The 22,319-nt window shown below is 42.6% G+C and overlaps 1 protein-coding gene across 1 annotated transcript in view; it reads right to left on the bottom strand.

Annotated features, from left to right (window-relative positions):
• Window positions 1-22,319, bottom strand: part of SNX13 (sorting nexin 13) — a 210,056-nt gene that overhangs the window by 98,851 nt on the left and 88,886 nt on the right. The window contains exons 5-9 of the mRNA XM_040352832.1: window positions 19,852-19,973; window positions 17,265-17,386; window positions 4,884-4,985; window positions 868-956; window positions 667-750 (exon numbers count right to left, since the gene is read on the bottom strand). Of these exons, the coding sequence (XP_040208766.1) occupies window positions 667-750; window positions 868-956; window positions 4,884-4,985; window positions 17,265-17,386; window positions 19,852-19,973 (519 nt within the window). The remainder of the gene's footprint in view (window positions 1-666; window positions 751-867; window positions 957-4,883; window positions 4,986-17,264; window positions 17,387-19,851; window positions 19,974-22,319) is intronic.

The raw sequence follows: 22,319 nt of genomic DNA, 5'->3' as shown, positions 1-22,319 counted from the left end.
CTTTACACGTGATCTGGGCTGCCCCTGCTCTAGATGTTTTATGGCATGATAGATTGCATAGGATACACAGCCCCTGCCCATCTCCTGTACTGTGTCTGCAGTCTCTGACCATCTCCTGTATTATGTCTGCAGTCTCTGACCATCTCCTGTACTATGTCTGCAGTCTCTGACCATCTCCTGTACTATGTCTGCAGTCTCTGACCGTCTCCTGTACTATGTCTGCAGTCTCTGACCGTCTCCTGTATCATGTCTGTAGTATGTCTTTCTAACAGACTCTCTAACAGAAGTCCTGTCTGTGTCCATCAGAGAGGCCCCCCTTCAGGTCCCAATAAAGTACTCTGCTTCTCTTCCTGTATTTTGTTTGTTAATAGATCATGTAAGGATTCCAGGTTAATGAAGATTTCATGGTGGAGCATATCTGTGGTTGATTCATTGCCATAAAAACCTTTGTAAATAGGAGGAGCTAGTAAAATTACCACGCCCATGTGGGGGCGCCAGAAATATTTCTGCACCCAGGCGCCTGTGACCCTAGGATCGGCCCTGATTGCGTCTCTTTGACTTTGTAACAATCCTGTCAAACTATAAAGAATTTCAGTAAATTATGTGTTCGGCAAGCTCCCAGAAAGTACAGCGACTTATTACGATTATCAACACATTTAAACTTACCATCCAAATTATATATTGATTAATATAATCAGGATCACTGATCAGGTTAATTAAAGGAAGAATAATTCCTCGTGAAAGGATTTCCTAGAGAAAGAACATAAAAAGGGTTATTAACAGAACATCTTTATACACATTATATTCAGTTACTGTACATTTGGGTTAAAAAGTCTTTTTTGAACAGGATAAAGCACACAGTCTTACCCTCACAAGGTATCGCATGATCTTATTCTGGAAGTCTCCAGGAGGTAGCAATAAATACAGTAAAACTTCACATAAATCCTTTAGGAAACCTAAAAATACACATATTGTAAAATGTAATATTAGTAATATTTATCACACAGTAAAGCCAATAAAACAGGGCAGGAGAAATCTCTCAGTTGAAAGTAGAAAATCCAATAGGCAAATTATGGACTGTCACAGGCGACAATTAAAGTACAAGTGTAGGCATATATAAAAGACTCCTATTTAATTCAATTTTGTATTTATTAAAACAAATGCAATTTAAATTGTATATTTATTTGGCTTTGTACAGTATTAGCAGCTCCACAATTCTGAAACACAGCGTGCTTTCCACATTCTATTTAAAGCGGTCCTCCACCCTAAAGTGGAGTCCCGCTGATCGGAACCCTCCCCCCCTCCGGTGTCACTTTTGACACCTTTCAGGGGGGAGGGGGGTGCAGACACCTGTCTAAAGACAGGTATTTGCACCCACTTCCGGCCACACGATACGGGCGAAAGACGGGCATTCCGTCACATCCCGTCTGTCGCCCGTTGTGTGCTGGGAACACTCGGCTCCCAGCACACAGCGTGTGAGCCAATCGGCGGGCGCAGCGCGACTCGCGCATGCGCCGTAGGGAACCGGGCAGTGAAGCCGCAGCGCTTCACTTCCTGGTTCCCTCAGCGTGGATGGCGGGGGGAGCAGCAGAGTGACGAGCGATCGCTCGTGCTCTGCTGCGATCGGCGCTGGACTCCAGGACAGGTAAGTGTCCTAATATTAAAAGTCAGCAGCTGCAGTATTTGTAGCTGCTGACTTTTAATATTTTGTTCCCGTGGCACATCCGCTTTAAAGAAGCTCACAAATACCAAATGGGACTACCTGGAGTGCATTGCTGGCACTGTATGGCTCAAAGCACTACAGCACCCAAGTAAACCTGACCTGATCTAAAATGTATTTAAAGCGGAGTTCCGGCCACAATTTCACTTTTTAAATATAAATACCCCTGTAATACACAAGCTTAATGTATTCTAGTAAAGTTAGTCTGTAAACTAAGGTTCGTTTTGTTAGGTTGTTACAGCATTTAGACACTTTATAAAATAGAAATTGACTGGGGCCATCTTAAGTGTGGGCATCATGAAGCCAGACTGTATGACTTCCTGGATTTCTGCCTTGCAAATCTCGCACATGCTCAGTGCTGCACAAGCAGTGTAATAGGTTTCAGATCAGGTTTCAGCACCTGTACTGTCCAAGTCACATGATTCTTCAAGACTGGGGAGTGCACAGACTCCTGGAAAGTTACACCCACGAGTCTGTGCAGTGTAGGTTAGGAAGCTTAAGCACCTAGGTGCAGGAAGAGGGAAGATTAACTATTCTGCCTAGCAACAACACTTTGAAGGCATCTAAAAAAAAAAAAAAAAAAAATCCTTAAAGGACTAATGATTTTTTTTTTAAAACTACTGATGTAATGTTATATTTATGGGTGGAACTCCACTTTAAAGACAACAAAAGTGCTAAAATGTAGGCGCCCTGCAAGTACTAGTCTAAGGCTTGTGGTGATGGGCACTTGTTGGTGAATTCAGAATGAAGTCATTGACACAGGCTTTTCGTCTGCTAATCTATCCAGGTTGAGCCCTTTGGATCCCAAGGGGCATTGACATCTGCCCAAGTCTAGACTAAGCCCTGCCCCATCTTTCATCTGTTAAATTCCAGATCCCTCACTCCCATCTTAAAGCAGAACCATGGTCTCTCTTTAAAATATGGATGGGAGCACAATTGCAAGTGCAGTTCATTTTTTTCCTTGGTTTTCCTGCAAAGTTTCACCTGTGGACCCTGCCAAAGAAGTCCACCTGATGTATTTTCCTGTGATTTTCCTGTGATGGTGTGACAACGCTGCTGAATTGCTCCTGAATTAAGATCAGCGTTGTCATTCTCATGGAGGCTGGTGGTTTTGCCATTGCTGAATTATATAGCTGTGGATCATGGAGGGTAAAGATTTTGTTTACATTTATGAGATCTGTAATAATAACTAGACTAGGGGCCTACTTAGACTAACGGAGTCTTTAGATGTACTTTATAGTTTTTACAATCTTGGCTTAAATGGGTTGTAAACCCCCCCCCTTTTATTTCCAGTAACAAACATGTCATACTTCCCTCCTACTTTAAAAAGTAGAATTTTTTGCCTCCCCCACCTAGATTTTCACCTAGTGATCTGGCCAATAACACACCTCCTATCTGAGGTAGCCTACACTATCAAACCATGGGGGGAGGGGGGGTAGTGTTAGATGAGATGTACTACCAATTTAGATGGACTTGACAAACAATTGGGCTCCATTCACACTAGTGCGACTTGTATATTGGTCACATGCCTGATGAAGGGGTCCTGCGTGGCTCTGAAACATTGTAATTTGCTGTAATGATGTGATCGCTGGATAAATCTTTGGACCCGTTCTGGAGATCCTTGGTGCGCTGGTGACATTCTCTTGCTTTGGACATGACAAGTCACAGCAATTATTTTCAATGACACCTATTGGGATCAGTGCAACTTAAAGTGGTTGTAAACCCTCTCGGCCAAGTTGCACCTACAGGAAAGCCTAGATTACGGCTTACATGTAGGTGTTTGCAATATCTCCTAAACCTACACGGTTTAGGAGATATTTGCCAAAAAGAATACCCTGTTGTCTACGGCGCATGCCCGCCGTAGACAATGGCGCAGGCGCACTGAGAATGCCGGTTTTCTCTGCCGGCTTTGGCGGCTCCCACGCGCCGAGTGACGTCATCACCGCTCCGGCCAATCACAGCGCCGGAACGTTGATACCCGGAAGTAACCTTCCGGAGAGATCTCTGCGGCCGGAGGGGGAGACGAGGACGGCTTTGGGGGCTTCGATCTAAGGTAAGTAATGCATAATGAGCTAGTATGCTAGTCATACTAGCTCATTATGCCTTTGTCTTGCAGGTTTTAAAAAAAAAAAATTGGGGTTTACAACCGCTTTAAAGTCGCAGTGATTTTGAAAAGGGGCCTGCACTACTTTGGTACGACTTGGATTCATTGACTGTAAAGTCGGCTCAAAGTCGCACTGGAAATAATGGGCCAGATTCACAGAAGAGATACGATGGCGTATCTCCTGATACGCCGTTGTATCTCTGTGATCCGCCCGTCCTAACTATGCGGCTGATTCATACAGTTACGCATAGATAGCCCTAAGATCCGACAGGTGTAATTGACTTACACCGTCGGATCTTAGGATGCAATTCTAGGCCGGCCGCTAGGTGGTGATTCCATTGCGGTCGGCGTAGAATATGCAAATGACTAGTTACGGCGATCCACGAAGATCCGCGCGTTCGTCGCAATCTCGTACGTCGTCGCTAGTCGGTTTTTCCCATCGCAAAGTTACACCTGCTTTAACATGGCTTATCTTTAGATCAGCTATGTTTAAGTATGGCCGTCGTTCCCGCGTAGAATTTTTTTTTTGCGTAAGACGTCCGGGAATACGAAAAGCCGTAACGCACGTCGCCGTTCAAAAAAACCGTTGGGGCGCAGTAATTTCGCGCAAAGCACGTCGGGAAATTTTAACACGGAGCATGCGCTGAACGTTCGGCGCGGGAACGCGCCTAATTTAAATGATGCCCGCCCCATTTGAATTAGGCAGGCTTGCGCCGAGCGGATTTACGTTACACCGCCGCAAGTTTACAGGTAAGAGCTTTGTGAATCAGGCACTTACGCTGTAAACCTGCGGCGGTGTAACGTAAATCAGATACGTTACGCCGCGGGGGAGCAACGTAATTGTACCTGAATCTGGCCCAATGCAACTTTGGAGTCGCGCTAGTGTCAATGGAGCCTTAAAACCAAAATTCTTGGCAACACTTTTTTAACCAGTTTAGAGCAACACTTTAAATTTTTCCTTTTCGAATAAAAGTTTTACATAAATGAATAAAAACTGACTGACCATATGTCAGTGTTAGGAAAATACTTTATTTCTTTTAAATTAATTATTTAAACAACCTTCCTCATCTTTAGAAGATGTGCAGATGAGGTCTCGGCAGACGAGTTTTTCCATTTCAACTTCAACCTCAAAAAAAGTATCTACAAAGTCTTCTGCTGCATCTGCAAATAAAGCACAAGGGGAACCAACAGATGTGAAACCAGTTAGCAAATTGACACAAGAAAGTAGGTTCAGCAAACATGACTTAATATCCGAGTCATGCAAAACATTTCACCGCAATCACTTAGAAAAGCAATGAAAGAATAATGCACATTCCATAATGTATTCAATGATGCTGCATAAAGCATTGATTGGGAAGCACTAAAAATAGGTCTGTGAAAAAAATTAACAGGGCCAAATAAATAGAAATACAATTAACAAACAAACATTCAGCTAAAAGAACAGAGCCACATAATAAACCAGAATAATAATAGTATACATACTTAGAGACGAGGAACAAATCAAGGATTCTCATAACGTACATATGCAGTTGGCTTTATTTACGTCATCAAGGGAAAAACGTTATGTACAGATGTATATCCCAGAGCAAACAAAGTTAATGTGGTAGTAAACCTCTGACATGGAATATAAACAGAGCATAGCCCTCTATAGTGTGCACTTATCTCAATCCAGAGCACCAAGTGTAATTTCTGTCTGCGGCTTCATTCCTCCATCAGCATGAGATGCTTCTGACAAGTTTTCCACCAAGAGAAAAAAGGTGACTGGGGAGGGACTTCCAGCTGATTGACAGCCTCAGCTCTGCTCCTGTGAGTTGTATGAAGGGGGTGGGGTCTCTTCCCACCAATCAGCTCCCAGAGCTCTCTGCACAGAGCTCTGCAGAGTGTAATTTCAGCCCCTCTTTTTTTCTGACAGCTCAGACAAGCTTTATAAATTCTGGACTTTGGATAGATGTAGAGAATAGAAGACTGCAGATAAACAAGCACAACTTATGCAAGAGGATTTGTTTCTTCTCTGTGTATCACCTGAGGCCATTCACTTCACTGGGTATATGTGAGGGTTTACAACCACTTTAAAAAGTCAATCTCTGGGTACATCATAACTTCTTCCCATTTCCCCTCTCAACCAATCACCACTTACATTTTTTATTTTACCTTCAGAAGCAGTTAATCTCTGCCTAAGTCTGCCATCTGTGTCCATCGACTTTGCTGCTTCTGGGTGTGATGACCAGGGATTCAGAGCTGTACTCTGTGCCCAAGCCAACCAGCCAGCTCTTTGGAATGTCATCACTCCTGGAACCTGCAAAAACCCCATCCCTACAGCCAATAGAGTGTCAACGTCACCCAATTAGTAATGTGGACACCCAAAAAGAGATCCTTCTTCCTTGAAGTGATATCAGGACCTAGGGAACCATGTGACAAGAGCTGTAGGTGAGTATACAAGCTTATTTAGCCTTAAGAAAAGCCTTGTACACACGGTCGTTCCAAACCGATGAGAATGGACCGAGGTTCAGTTTCATCGGTCCAAACCGACAGTGTGTATAGCCTATCGGTCTGTTTTCCTTCGGTCCAAAATTTTAAAACATGCTTCAAAACCGAACCGATGGACCGCTGCCCGATCGGTCCAAACCGATGGTTAGTACAGAAAAGCATCGGTTCAAAACCCGTGCATGCTCAGAATCAAGTCGACACATGCTTGGAAGCATTGAAATTCGTTTTATTCAGCACGTCGTGTGTTTGACGTCACCGCGTTCTGACCCGATCGTTTTTTGGAACGATGGTGTGTACACCCATCAGGTCACTTCAGCGGTGAACCGATGAAAACGGTCCGTCGGACCATTCTCATCGGTTTTGTCCGACCGTGTGTACGGGGCCTTAGTTTCCAGTTTTTCCGAAATTGAATTGATTTTTTTATTTTAAAAGGGGGTTTATGTTCACAGACCCTTCCTCTAGCTTCACCTCATATTAAAGAAGTACTCATCCGACTATTATTTTCATTGTGTTGAATGTTTGAGGGTCTATTCAGAAAGTCTGGTCCAAATAGAAAAATGTCTGGTCAGTTTACTTGCTAGTTCAGTGGTCGCCTCCAATAGATGTACAACGTGCAGTACAGTTTTTGTATATGGGGTTCTTGAGTAGTAAGCAGTCCATGTACACCGCTACATCATAATGCATTCTTGAGTGTTAGTCAACCCATGAATTAACCTATTGAGAAGTGCCAACCTACAATGCAGGTCTACACTCAGACCCCTCTTATCCCCCAGCCTATCAGCAGACACCAAACCCTTCTCTTTCTCCTCCCCCCTCCACCTCACCTCTCATAAGCTCGTCAAGCAAGCATGGGCGTAGATCTGATAAAGGAGCTGTCCGAAACGCGTTACAGCCCAACCACATTCACCTGATGTCACATCGTCCGCGTGCATTCCAGCTTGGTTCCAGAACCCAGGCTGCCTCATCGCATCTTCACCTCCTTGCCAATCCATGTCACCAGGGACTCTGTCAGCTGCAGGACGGTTCACGCTCTCTCCCCCCCAGACAGACGAGGATTGCAGCAATAAGTATGAGGACAAGTCATTATATGCCTATGACCTCTTACTATCTTTTAAGTGTTTCTAATCCCATTGTGCCTGCAATAAATCTTTTAACCACTGCACTTAGGAGGCGCCTTTCTTTTTCCTTTATGACCATCCAGAGCTGCTTCTTCTCTACAAAGTGCTGCCTTTAGTGCCATCTCTCCACTGCTACTACCCAGCCTCACCAGAGCACTCTCATCTCTCCCTCCTTTCTGCATCACTATCAAAGTCTCCAGGTTGCTACTCCGTGTGGATGTACTCCGGTCAACACAGCACAACACAGGGGCCCCATGGATCGACGGTACTAACCCTGCATGCATAAGGAACTTCCTATTGCATTCTTAACTGTATACCATGCACATGGATGAACATTAATCATACTCTGGTACCTATTGAGTCTTAGCACCTCATTAAATAACTGATGCATATACAACCCCCACCTAGCCACAGTACTGTCACCACCCACAACCTCAACTCCCATATACCACACAGGCTCCCCCCCCCCCCCTCTCTATCACACACTACGGAACTTCTTAAGGACGTAGAAACCCATAAGTACTCAGTACTGGATAATCTATATTCCATACTCCCCACCACATTATTCATGCCTATCAACAAGTTCACACCCCCCAATATAAAGAGCTATGTACAGATTTCCAAAAAATTGAAAAGGCCTGCACTTCCGCTAACTACCAATGGTGGGACAAGTTCTTTCTTGAAAAATGTCATCTCGCACACATTTCACACCGTGGCCTACGAATACTTAAAGATTGCTCATTCGTGGACACATCACACGAAAAATAATGACTTTCTATAGCAGAATTCTGCACTCAGAAATGGATATAAATCATTAACAATCAGAGAAAGATTAGGTATGACACCATGATACATCAAGTACAAATCCTCTCTGAAGAAATTACAAACCTAACTGACCAACCACCGAACAGATGGTTCATGACCCTAAAGAAAAATACCAAGGGCCAGATTCACGTAGGAGGGCGTATCTTTGTGCGGGCGTAGCGTATCCTATATACGCTACGCCGCCGTAACTTATAGAGGTGAGTACCGCATTCACAAAGAACTTGCGCCCTAAGTTACGGCGGTGTAGCGTAAATGGGCCTGCGTAAGCCCGCCTAATTCAAACTAGGCTGGTAGGGGGCGTGTTGTATGGAAATAAATCGTGACCCCACGTAAATGACACGCTTAAGGAACGGCGCATGCTCAGTATCACGTCGAATTTTCTCCCAAAGTTACGCCGGCTCAATGTTTAGTCGACGTGAACGTAACCTACGCCCATCCCCATTCACGGACAACTTACGCAAACAACGTAAAATACGATGCTGTTCCGACGTCCATACCCAACATGACTTACCCCTGCCTTATGAGGGGTAAAGTTACGCCGGTCGGACGCCTTGCGTAAACAGCGTATTTTAAATACGCCGGGCGCAAGTACGTTCGTGAATCGGCGTATCTAGCTCATTTGCATATTCGACACAGAAATCAATGGAAGCGCCACCTAGCGTCCAGCGTAAATATGCACCTAAGATACAATGGCGTAAGAGACTTGCGTCAGTCGTATCTTAGACAAATTCTGGCGTATCTGATTCTTTGAATCAGGCGCTGAGATACGACGCCTCACATTCAGACTTACGACGGCGCATCTGGAGATACACCGTCGTAAGTCCTTTGTGAATCTGGGCCCAAATATCTAGAAGATAATCTCATCAAAAGAAAGTTAGGAAAATCCAGATGCGACTTGGATGACTACTACAACAATAAAATCTTCTCTTGGAAACACAGCAACCAAAGAATAATACCTTCACTTATAGACATCAATCCCTCAATAATAGTCACCTCACAGCTTCCATACCCACCTACTACTAATAAATCAGTAATAGTCACCCCCCCCCCCCCCAGTTTCCATACCCACCTGCTACTAATAAACCACCAATCACCAAGAACTTAACACAGAAAGGAAAAAAACCTACCCACGTCTCGGGCACAAAACGACATAATTCAGAAAAGATCCCCCCCATAAACAAGCGGAATAATACCTCCATCCCAAATCCTTACGGCAACCGCTACCCCAGTGATATGGGCACCACCCATCCTCAAGAAGTATCACCACCATCTACTTCCCACCAAAAAAACACAAGCCTCCATACCTCCCAGACAACCACACACCGCAAACTAAAAACTTACACCAAGGACACAGCAGAAAGCCTCACCTCCACACCCACCAGTAAACTCATGGAGGACAGACATACAGTTTCCCTTCATCCAACGATTTACCTCCTGCTGAGGAACATCTACCTGCGGTTTCTTTTTTAGGCCCAAGTCTCCTCCCAACCAGACCCACCAAAATGAAAAATAAAAAAAAACACACCTGAGAGGGTGCAGGGGGAGAGGAGGCAAAACCAAGCTCACTTACAGAAAGCCCCTGACTACAGTAAAAAGCTTCAACCTATCATCCCACAAACTAACTCTGCATGAAACTATCCCATTTACGCGAGGCCCAATGTTTGCACGAATCATACAACCCAACGCTTTTCAGCTATTTAAAGACTTGAATAAATTCATCCAGCAAAACGCTGTTATAACATAAAAGCCACTAAAAAGAAATCCCTCTCAAGCAGAGACTGCCAACCCCACCCCTACAAACAACCTCATCATTGATGAAGAGATCACCCTGGAAATATTACACAAGCTGTACCCATTTCTGCATCATCAGACATCCCATTAAAGTGAATGGGACCGTCGGTGAGTCAACAGATGACAGTTGCCCTCTAAAAATTAGTTTTAAAATCAAGCCTTTTTACTAGCGATTTAAATTGTGATTTAAAGCATCTTAATTTAAATAAAATCCACCCTGCATTCACCCAAACCAAACACAGTTCAACCTGGACGCCACATTGCTCTGTCTAACGCACAACTACTTTTAGTTCAAACACCACTACCTCCTCCAAACTCATGGTACGGCCATGGGAACAAACTTCGCTCCCTCCTATGCAAACCTAATCATGGGTCACTGGGCGTCACAATACATATGGGCCAATAATCCCTTCATATCCTATATAATTTTTTACAGTCGTTACATTGACAACATAATCATCATCTGGGATGGGGACACCAATGACATAGAAAGTCTGTCTCCCACTGCAACAACAATATGAGCTTAGCCTTCACCTCAGTACAAGACAACACACACCTAGCATTCCTGGACCTAGACCTATACCACAAAAAAGGGCACATCTATGCCAAGAATTAAAGCAAACCAACCACAGGAAATTCCTTCTTACACTATAAAAGCTGCCACCAACCTCCCTGGCTCAATAATATTCCTAATATTTTGCCATCTCAGACACAACTGCACAAAACAATCCAACGATCAGATTCAGAGCAAAACAACAATTCCTAGAAAAAGGGTACCCACTGCCACTCATTGAAAAAGCATAAATCTCATACAGTAAACCCAGACACTCCAGCTGGCAAAAATGAAAATGCATCAAAAGTAATCCTCTTCACCACCCAGTTCCACAACAAACACAGAAACATGGAACACATAGTAAACAAGCACTGGCCTATACTATTGCAAGATCCTCACCTGAAAGGAAGCATACCAACAAAACAGAAATTCTCCTACAGAAAAGCCCCAACATAAAAAGGGAAAAATAAATGCAAAACCACTAAACATATATCCCCATCACTCAAAATTCTTTACCATCATCGGGATGTACCAGTGCCGAAAACCTCTATGCCTCACATGCAGTTTTGTTCACTATGGACAAAAATAATTCATAGTAAAAGGGAAAGTATACAAAATAAAAAAATTCTACACATGCTCCACCAAATATGTAGTCTCCTGCTTGTCCTGTCCCTGTGGCCTGCATTACGTAGGCCAAATAATACGCACCTTATACAAATGTTTCGGGGGAACCCTGCAGGTTCATTGAAGCTGGAAAAGATGAGAAAAACGTCCCCGGACACTTCGTAGAATACCATCAAAAATCCACATCGGGCCTCAAAGTATGGGTCATTGAATCCATCCCTGCCAGTTTCCCCGAAGCAGAGAGATTTCAATGTCTCTGTCAAAAGTGAAACTGAATATATATCCTGGATGTAGGGCCGAAACTACTAATCGATTATGAAATTAATCGATTACAATTTCCATAATCGATTAATCGGCCAGTAACATAATGGGGTTAAAAAAAACTAAAATTAGCCCTTTATAGTACAAAAAAGCAAATCGCTACTGTAAATATAACTTTCACTGTCCCACAGTAAAAAAAATTAACCCCTTACAGTAGCGATTAGTTGCTCTTTTTGTACTTATTTTTGTTTGTTTTTTAACCCCATTATATTACTAAACATCTCAGGCCTTGGTTCACACCTTTTTGGTGCTTTTTGCAGAAACACACTACAGTTCATTTACATGTTTTCCTATGGGACACGTTCACATCCATTGTTTTTTTTCAGCTGCTGCAAATTTGGAAAGGGCAAGGACCTTTTAACGCAAAACGGTGCCATTTTGTTTGTTTTTTTTGGTTCAATATCCTTCAATGGAGAAGCTGCAGAAGAGCATGCAATGTGTTTTTGCGGTAATTTGTGTTTTGTAATCTGCCCAACAACAAATTGGCCCAATTTTTTTTTTTTTTTTTTTTTTTAAGGCTATTATCCGATTAATCGAAACAATAAATTGGCCAACTATTTGATTATGAAAGCCCTACCTGGATGTACTCTCGCCAGGGGGCATAAACAAGGAAATAGAAATCAACACCTTACTCTAGAACTGAGATACCATATCCTCATACATTATTAACATTCACTGTGATCCTTGCATTTGCCACACACACACCTGGACAGATAAGGTACAACTCACAATACTGTGAACAATTTCTTGCTTCACTCAGCATCAAACAAACTTAACATTTTTCATCCAACATTGAATGTACTTTTTTTCCCATTCAACATCAAATGTACCAAACATTTTCAATTCAACATCGAATGTACTCGGCAAACCCACTCTCCATTCAACATCGAATGTACTGAACAATGGCCATTCAATATCGAATATACTGCACATTTTACATTGAATGTACTCTACTCCCTCTATCACCATACACCTTATGGCCCAACAAAGCAATTTTGGTTATAATCTATCCCCCTATATATGTGTTTGTGTGTACAGGTACTCATATGTACCCTGATTTTTTCCCCACTCAACATCAAATGTACCAAACTCTTCCCATTCAACATCGAACGTTCTCAATTTTACTCTCCATTCAGCATCAAACGTACTCAATATTTTATTAATTATATATATTTTTTTACATCGCATGTACTTGAATGCCTTCATTACCCAACATCTTGGCCATTTTTCACAGAATATGAAAAACACAAAAACTTTTCTTTCACTCATAGTTCGTGTTTGGCTGAAGCCATTTATTATCAAATCAACTGTTCTTACACTTTTAAAATCATTATTTTCCACAGAAACTACCCAAAGGACTGATCAAATATCGCTCCAAAAACACCCCTGCCCATTGAAATTAACAGGCAGCGCTTCCAAATCTCACTAAAAGCGATTTGAAATCGCTGCAAAACTTTATCCCCCCCCCCCTTTAAGGTCATGCTGTCATGTGACCTTAAAAAAAAAAAAAAAAAACTGGCCTGCTAGCGCCCGAAAAACTCCGCAAAAGCGCAGCTAAAGCACTGCAAAAACGACCTGTGTTTTAGCGGCGCTTTAGTGTGAAAGGGGTCTAAATGCCGTTTTTTTTTTTTTTTTTTTTTTAATTGGTCTGTGCTTTTTTCTACTCCTCTCAATGTGGCGGTGTGTATTGTACAATGTAGCAGCGCTCTAGAAATATCCTTGTAACTGTTTCTGAAAGAATGACTGAAGTCATCTTGAGATTGTGAGATCGAATGTGGGAAGCTCCCAGAATCTCACAGTTACTAATATGAATCTTTTTAGCATTCATTAAATTTGGTAGTTCCAGAACGTGGATGTGATAGAGATTTGCTCATTTTCTTTTTTGAAATAGTGAGGAAGTGGCACAGCAGGCAGGGCCTTTGTGTCCACTAGCCATGGGAATGCCATCCTATATAGCTTTTGTGACCTGGGGGGAGGAACATGCAATTTTTATTTTTTTTATTTCAATCAAAACCATGTAAAAAAAAAAATGTATAACCCTTCCAGGTCTGGCATATCAGTTGATCTGTGGTAGATCTAAAACTTGGACTGATTATCGTCATCTTTTAAAGCTCTAAACATAGCTTTAGAAGAAGAGTATGGTACTATACTAGAGCTACACGATTCTGGGAAAAAAGAGAATCACATTTTTTTTGCTTAGAATAAAAATCACAATTCTCTAACGATTCTCGCGGCGTAACATCATCTTTCACATTATACAAAAAAATTGAGCTAACTTTACTGTTACGTTTTTTTTTTTAATTAAAGTGTATTTTTCCCCCAAAAATATGCATTTCAAAGACCGCTGCGCAAATACAGTTTGACAGAAAATATTGCCACAACCACCATTTTATTCTCGAGGGTCTCTGCTAAAAATATATATAATGTTTGGGGGTTCTTTAATTTTTTAGCAATAAATATTGAATTTAACTTGAAACCAACACATGTCAGAAATTCGGCTGGTTGGTAATTTGAGCTTGGAAATTCCTTGGTTTTATTTGACATGAGTTTGTCTTTCCAGTGCTCCTGGCTGTGAAGACCAGTTATAGGTGGGAGCAGTGACCTTTTTTTGTATTGTCAACAAGTGTCAAGAAAAGGTTTAGTCTTTAACCACTTAAGGACCGGACCAATATGCTTCTACATGACCCAAGGGGTTTTTACAATTCGGCACTGCGTTGCTTTAACAGACAATTGCGCGGTCTTGCGACGTGGCTCCCAAACAAAATTGGCGTCCTTTTTTCCCCATAAATAGAGCTTTCTTTTGGTGGTATTTGATCACCTCTGCGGTTTTTATTTTTTGCGCTATAAACAAAAATAGAGCGACAATTTTGAAAAAAATGCTATATTTTTTACTTTTTGCTATAATTAATATCCCCCAAAAACATATATAAAAAAAAAATTGTTCCTCAGTTTAGGCTGATACGTATTCTTCTACCTATTTTTGGTAAAAAAAAAAAAAAAAAAATCGCAATAAGCGTTTATCGATCGGTTTGCGCAAAATTTATAGCGTTTACAAAATAGGGGATAGTTTTATTGCATTTTTATAAATTTTCATTTTTTTTTACTACTAATGGCGGCGATCAGCGATTTTTTTCGTGACTGCAACATTATGGCGGACACTTCTGACACATTTTTGGGACCATTGTCATTTTCACAGCAAAAAATGCATTTAAATTGCATTGTTTATTGTGAAAATGACAGTTGCAGTTTGGGAGTTAAACACAGGGGGCGCTGTAGGAGTTAGGGTTCACCTAGTGTGTGTTTACAACTGTAGGGGGGTGTGGCTGTAGGTCTGACGTCATCGATCGAGTCTCCCTATAAAAGGGATCACTCGATCGATGCGCCGCCATAGTGAAGGACGGGGAAGCCGTGTTTACATACGGCTCTCCCTGTTCTTCAGCTCCGGGGAGCGATCACGACGGAGCGGCTATAAACGAATAGCCGCGTCGTCGTCCCGGATCGCTCCCCGAGGGAATCCGACCACCGCATGTAGCGGTCCCGATCGGACCCCCGACCCGCGGAAAGGCAGGGACGTACAGGTACGCCAATGTGCCTGTACGTGCCATTCTGCCGACGTATATCTACATGCGGCAGTGGGGAAGTGGTTAAAGGGGTTGTAAAGGTTTTTTATTTTCTAAATATGTTGCTTTAAGCTAGTGCATTGTTGGTTCACTTAACTTTTCCTTCAATTTCCCTTCTAAATGTTTTTTTTTCTTTGTTTTCTTTGTCTGAATTTCTCACTTCCTGTTCCTCTCCTCAGTAAGGTGTTCAGTAAGCTGTACTAAATGACTTTCCACCGCTCAGTTGATGGTGGAAAGCTTACTAAGGAGAAACAGGAAGTGAGAAATTCAAACAAAGAAAAAAAACATTTAGGCCGGGATTCAGAGAGATCGGCGCATCTTTAGATAGGCGTAGCGCATCTCATATGCGCTACGCCGACGTAACATTGAGAGGCAAGCTGAGTATTCACAAAGCACTTGCTCCCATATTTACGCTGGTGTAACGTAAATGGGCCGGCGTAAGCCCGCGTAATTCAAAGTAGCAAGGTAGTGGGCGTGTTGTATTATAACGAAGCGCGACCCCATGTAAATGCATGGCCGAACGAACAGCGCATGCACGCGCATGCTCAGAATCACGTCAAATTTACTCCCCAAGATACGCCGGGTCCATTCATGTGACGTGAACGTAACCTACGCCCAGCCCCATTCACGTACGACTTACGTAAAATACAACGGCTGTTCCGACGTCCATACCTTAACATGACTTACCCCTGCTTTATGAGGGGTAAACTTAAGCCGGACGTACGCCTTACGTAAACGGCTTAGCTTACTGCGACGGGCGCAAGTACGTTCTTGAATCGGCGTATCTAGCTCATATACATATTCGACGCGTAAATCAACGGAAGCGCCCCTAGCGGCCAGCGTAAATATGCACCCAAGATACGACGGCGTAGGAGACTTACGTCGGTCGTATCTTGCCAAAATTCAGGCGTATCTGCTTTCCTGAATAAGCGTATAGATACGACGGCGCACATTTGGACTTACGACGACGTATCTGGAGATACGTTTTCGTAAGTCCTTTCTGAATCCGGGCCTATGAAGGGAAATCGAAAGAAAAGGTTAGTGAACCAACAATGCACTCACTTAAAAGGAACCTATTTAGAAAATAAAAGACGAACCTTTACAACCCCTTTAAGTGGTTAAACTTCCCTCATTTACAGACCGAATTTCTTTCCTTTGATCTAAAGCAGGGATCTCCAAACTGCGGCCCGAGGGCCAGATGTGGCCCTTTACTAGCCTTTATCCGGCCCTTGGGGCACTATTCCTCCAACTGATATGGGGCACTATTCATCCCATTGACTCCAACAAGGGGGCACTATTTCTTCCACTGATACCAATACTGATACTATTCCTCCTACTAATAGGGGCACCACTACTACCTCCTAAAGTCTTAAGGACACAAAACTGGCCCTTTGTTTGAAAAGTTTGGAGACCCCTGATCTAAAGAACAAAACGTTACAGTGTTTATAGTTAGCTCTGCGGCTAAGAAGTTGTAAAACTTGGCAGACTGCCTGTTTTTTTTTTCCACAGCTCTTGGCTTGAGAACTCTGAATAGAATCGGGAAAATGCCAGGGGGAAACAATCGTGATCTCAATTCTTAACGATTAATCGTGCAGCTCTGTACTATACCATGACTAAAGCCCCCAATGATGTGAAATGACAGCTTTGGTTGGATTGGCATCAATTTCATGTCTATGGGGTGGCACAAGCCACCCCCTTCCTGCACCCACACAGCTGACAAATCGGGACCTGCTGCTGTGTCCGTGCAGCCACTGCATCCCAACAGACGTGATGGGGACTGTCTGCACGTAGATGCACCAACACCTACATGCTAAAATATGCCCATGCAAATGAGGCCTTCGACATGTGGGTTGTATAGGATTCTCATTGGCCAGACACACACTTTAACAGGTTAAATCTATGTTATGTAGTACATGGCTTGGAGACTGTAGCAGCTGTTATGTGAACATAAATGGTATGAGCATTGCAAGGGCTAATCATGAACAGCCTGTTTTCTTAATTAGAGCCCTGATTTCCTTCTGCTTTCTTGAGGCAGGAAACAATTACTTTGATGTAACGCTAAACAATGGAGAGTCACAGCATTTCCTGAATCCACCATTACCTTTCTTTTGATCTTCTTTCTCTGCCATTCTCTGCTGAGCTTTCCTGAATGCTCGGAGATGCGTGGCAAAGTCATCCACTAACCGGGTGGTAAAATAAGGCTGCCAGTCCACTTCTTTTGACCTTATACAGAGAGAAGTTTTTTTTTTAGCATGTTCTTCAAAGTATTTTTGTACAAGATAAATGTTCTCTGATGAATGTAATTAAAGCTCAACTCCAGTCAGATATAAAAAAAAAAGACACAACATCAAAATTCTCTGTATTCATTAACCACTTCAATACTGGGCACTTTCAACCCCTTCTTGCCCAGGCCAAGTTTCAGCTTTCAGAATAGTCACACTTTTGAATGACGGTCAGGCAACACTGTGCCCTATATCACATTTTTAGCATTTTTTTAGACAAATGGTGGCATTTAATCACTACTGGGTTTTTTACTTTTTGCTAAGCAAATAAAAAAAAAAAAGACTGAAAATGTTGGAAAAAATATGTTTTTCTTTGTTTTTGTTATAAAATTTAGCAAATAAGACATTTTTCTTCTTCACTGATGAGACTGCACTGATGATCAATGTAAACAAAGTGCAGCTTTGCCAGTTATAGGCTCTCTTTTATTCACACAGACAGCTTGAAGAAAGGAAGGTTATTACCTACTTGCCGACCAGCTGCCGCAGTTATACGGCGGCAGGTCGGCTCTGCTGCACGAGATCACGTAGCTATATGTAATCTCGCTAAGGAGCCAATAGGGGCACGTGCGCGCCGCCGGTCCCGACGTGCGTGCCTGGCGGTCGCGATCACCGCCGGGCACCCGCGATCGCTCGTTACAGAGCGAGAACCGGGAGCTGTGTGTGTAAACACACAGCTCCCGGTCCTGTCAGGGGGAGAAATGACTGTTCGCTGTTCATACAATGTATGAACAGCGATCTGTCATTTCCCCAAGTCAGTCCCACCCCCCTTCAGTTAGAACACACCTAGGGAACATACTTAACCCCTTCCTCGCCCCCTAGTGTTACCCCTTCCCTGCCAGTGGCATTTTTATAGTAGTCAATGCATTTTTATAGCACTGATCGCTATAAAAATGCCAATGGTCCCAAAAATGTGTCAAAAGTGTCCGCCATAAGGTCGCAGTACCGATAAAAATTGCAGATCACCGCCATTACTAGTAAAAAAAAAAATATTAATAAAAATGCTATAAAACTATTCCCTATTTTGTAGACGCTATAACTTTTGCGCAAACCAATCAAACGCTTATTGCGATTTTCTTTTACGAAAAATATGTAGAAGAATACGTATCGGCCTAAACTGAGGAAAAAAATATATTTTTTATATATTTTTGGGGATATTTATTACAGCAAAAAGTTAAAATTATTCATATTTTTTTCAAAATTGTCGCTCTATTTTTGTTTATAGCGCAAAAAATAAAAACCGCAGAGGTGATCAAATACCACCAAAAGAAAGCTCTATTTGTGGGAAAAAAAGGACACCAAATTTGGTTTGGGAGCCACGTCGCAGGACCGCGCAATTGTCAGTTAAAGCGACGCAATGCCGAATCGCAAAAAGTGGCCCGGTCATTGACCAGCAATATGATCCGGGGCTGAAGTGGTTAACTAGCAAGTCAGTTTACATGTGATCAGTTGTAATTGGACACAGCTGATCGCGAGGTAAAGGGCTGCTGTGATTTGCCCTTTACCATGATCTGTGATCAGCTAGGTCCTAAGGACACAGCGCATTATAGAGCGCACCCCAGGCGGCAGGTGTAGAGCCATGCTGTAGCTGTCTTCCATCTATAGCACGGTAATGGTTAATAACTCAGTTTGTGTAAGTACTTTTGACATTGTATTCACTTCCGACAATCTCATATGCAGCAGAGCTCACACTAAGGCTACTTTATTACTGAAGCGCCGCTAAAACAGCACTAAAGCGCCAGTCGTTTTTGTGGTGCTTTGGCAGGGCTTTTCAGGCAGATTTTTTTTTATGACCCGTGATGCCAACCTATATATAGAAAACTTTAGCCTGCAACGCTGATCAGTGTATTCTAATGGCAGGAAAATCTTCCAGCTATCAGAATTCAAAAGCACAACAAAGGAATTTCCCCAATCCACATCAAGCGTGTGGACGGGGGAATCAAGTTAATTTCTCTCATTCAAACCCGTTTGTTGAACAAAAAACATGACCCATGTATGGCCAGCCTGTTTTTTACAGAAAAGAGGGAAAACCTTTTAAATGGAAACCCTTGTTCTGCGAGAACTAATAACAATTTTTCCTTAAATTTTGAAGATTTTTCATCCTACTTCTTGTTGGGTTTCTGGGACAGGAAGTGAGGAAAAATCTCTAACACCAGCATAAAAAAAAGAAAAGAAAAACCCTGGTGGGCACCTGATCTAAAACTAAAAAACAACATATTGGCTTTAGATATTTTAAGTTCCATCATATACAATGCATGGAGTTGTTGTATAGGCTGCTGTAAAGCTAAACATGTTGGCACGGAATTGTACTTATCCTCTACAAAGTTTGTTTCCACAGCCGCAGTTCTTAAACACAAATTTTAACTGCATAAAGACAAAGAAGACAAGGGTTTCGAAAAATATACTTACCGGGCGGAAAATTGAACAAGTGCATTCTGGATGGTTTGCCTGATTTCAAGGAGAAATGATTCATCCTCGCTTAGCGTGTAATACCAGTACTGGACATAGTCCCGCAAGGAAAATTGTATTACCTAAAATCCAAAAAGAAAAAAAAATTCTAAGTCTCCAAAGTAACACAAAACAAGAAGCATGTTAGAATGTAGACATAAAACTGTATTCTCATACAGGCAGGGCCCCCACACCTATTACTTCCTGTTATTTCAATGTTTTGCACATATTAGGCCCCTTTCACACACACACACACACACACACACACACGTCCGTTTTCACGGACTTGCACTTTTGACGGTATCAAAAAACAAATAATTGTATGAAATAAACTTGTTAATCCGCGGGTATCACACTTCCCACCAATAGACTGATTGTAGAGAGAGAAAATAACCGCTCGGCAGTCTTCAGAGAACCTCCTCACTGGAACCAAACCATGGGTGACGGCAATGCAATAGTGATACAAAGATACAAAGGAAACATGGACAGTCGCACTCCAAAAATGTTCTTTTAATTAAAATCGATCACAAAATGAACATGCCAAAGCAAAAACATTGGAACAAAAGCTAACGTTTCGCACTGTAGCTTCAGTGCTTAGTCATACCTAGTACATCGATTGTTTTCTAGTAAACCTACAATGCCGATAAAATCTGCCCTCCGAGCTTAAAATGACTTCACTTGACTCCAAGGCACTCACCCCTTCTGAGGTATACTACTTGGGGCTCTGCCATCCTCCGATAGCCCATGACCACAATCTTCCAAGCACACAGGAACTTTGCATCAATGATGGACTAGTGCCCTACCAGTTTGTTTTACTGTCTGGGATGATAGGATCAGTTTGAGTACAGCAAGATCACCATGCATCCCCCAGCTGGTTAATTGTTCCCGAATCTCCCCCTGCTCGAGCCTCCAAGGAGCTCACACATGGTAGTACCTCCTTGACAGACTTGGTAACCCCGCGATACGGCATCTTGTCGTGGTGAGGCCCCTTGTGTCAATATACTTGGCGTCCAGAAGACTTTTTTTCATGTTTTTTTGTACTTGCATGTATTTTTGTCCTATGTTAGCATGCTTGTCAAGCCAAGCACAAGTGGTTTTAGGTGTACCCTACCTGGGTGCTTATGTACTCTAGACCTATGTTTTTAGGTGGTACCTTTCTGACTATGAATAAATGATTCATACTTTTTCGCCATACAGCTGTCCATCTGCCACTGAGCAGTTACATCAATCAACACACTCTGTAGACCATGGTACATTTGGCAGAAAATGTATATTTTGGTAGTAGATGCTGGTGAATCAGTGGAGAGAGAACAACATTATGTGATTCACAGGTAACATACTTCTTCAAAAGAGCTTCAGTGGCAAACAAAGACGTATAAGGCTACCCATGTTGTCCAACTGTGCCACACAAGACTCAATACATGACACTGAGTGCAAGGGCACTAAAAAGAGGGAGAAAGACCCATCTACATCATAATACAGTCCAAAAATGACACTTCCCATGGAAACATTTTTAGCTTTTCCATTACAGCTAAACCGGTTTACTGTTGTTCATCAACCTATCCTTAGAGGCAGAAGATCTTAAAAAAGAGCAAAGTGGACCACTTTCCTGAATGGTCCCCAAACAAGTAACTTCTATATTATCAACACAAAGTAAAGGCACCACTCACCAACCCAGTACATTAGGATGTAGATGAATGCGGCTTCAGCCAGCGCCACTCCAGCCATGTCCCCCTAAAATGTTTCACCCCACAAGGGGCTTGGTCACAGATTTCTGTCTCGACTTAAAGCGGCACTGTAACTTTCATTTGGATCAGTGACTTCTATATTTGTGCTTATTATTTTAACCTCTTGACAACCGAGGACGTCCCAGGGACATCCTCGACTTTGTGCGGTGATTTCTGAATGATGCCTGCAGCTACAGGCATCATTCAGATATCACTGTCTTCAGCCGCCGATTCTCTGCGCAATAAGAATGATCAAAGCGGCAGTTCCGCCACTTGATCATTCTGCCATCCGGCGCTTCTCCGGGCTCTCCCGTGCCATCGGGGGCCCGGAGAGTGAATCGGCCGGTGCTGGCTGGGAAGCATAGAGATGACTGGTGACCAGATGGTGACCACGATGATGTCACGCCCGGTACCCGGAAGTAAACAAAGCCGCAATCGCGGCTGTCGGCTGAGATCGGTGAATTTTTTTTACAATCTCATGCTTGTAAGCCTGGAGGAGAGATGTGGGGTCTTATTGACCCCACATCTCTCCAAAAAGAGGACCTGTCACACGGATTCCTATTACAAGGGAGTTAGGTGGATTTCTGGCAGATCAATAGGCACTTTTCTGCCCCCCCCTTTTTTTTTCTTCTTTACTTTTCTGAAATCCACCCAACTCTTTCTATTAAAAATATACCTTCTGGCACGCATCTGTTATTTCAG

This window comes from Rana temporaria, chromosome 5 (assembly GCF_905171775.1).
Source record: "Rana temporaria chromosome 5, aRanTem1.1, whole genome shotgun sequence".
Taxonomy (NCBI): domain Eukaryota; kingdom Metazoa; phylum Chordata; class Amphibia; order Anura; family Ranidae; genus Rana; species Rana temporaria.
This window is presented reverse-complemented; position numbering and strand designations above follow the sequence as displayed.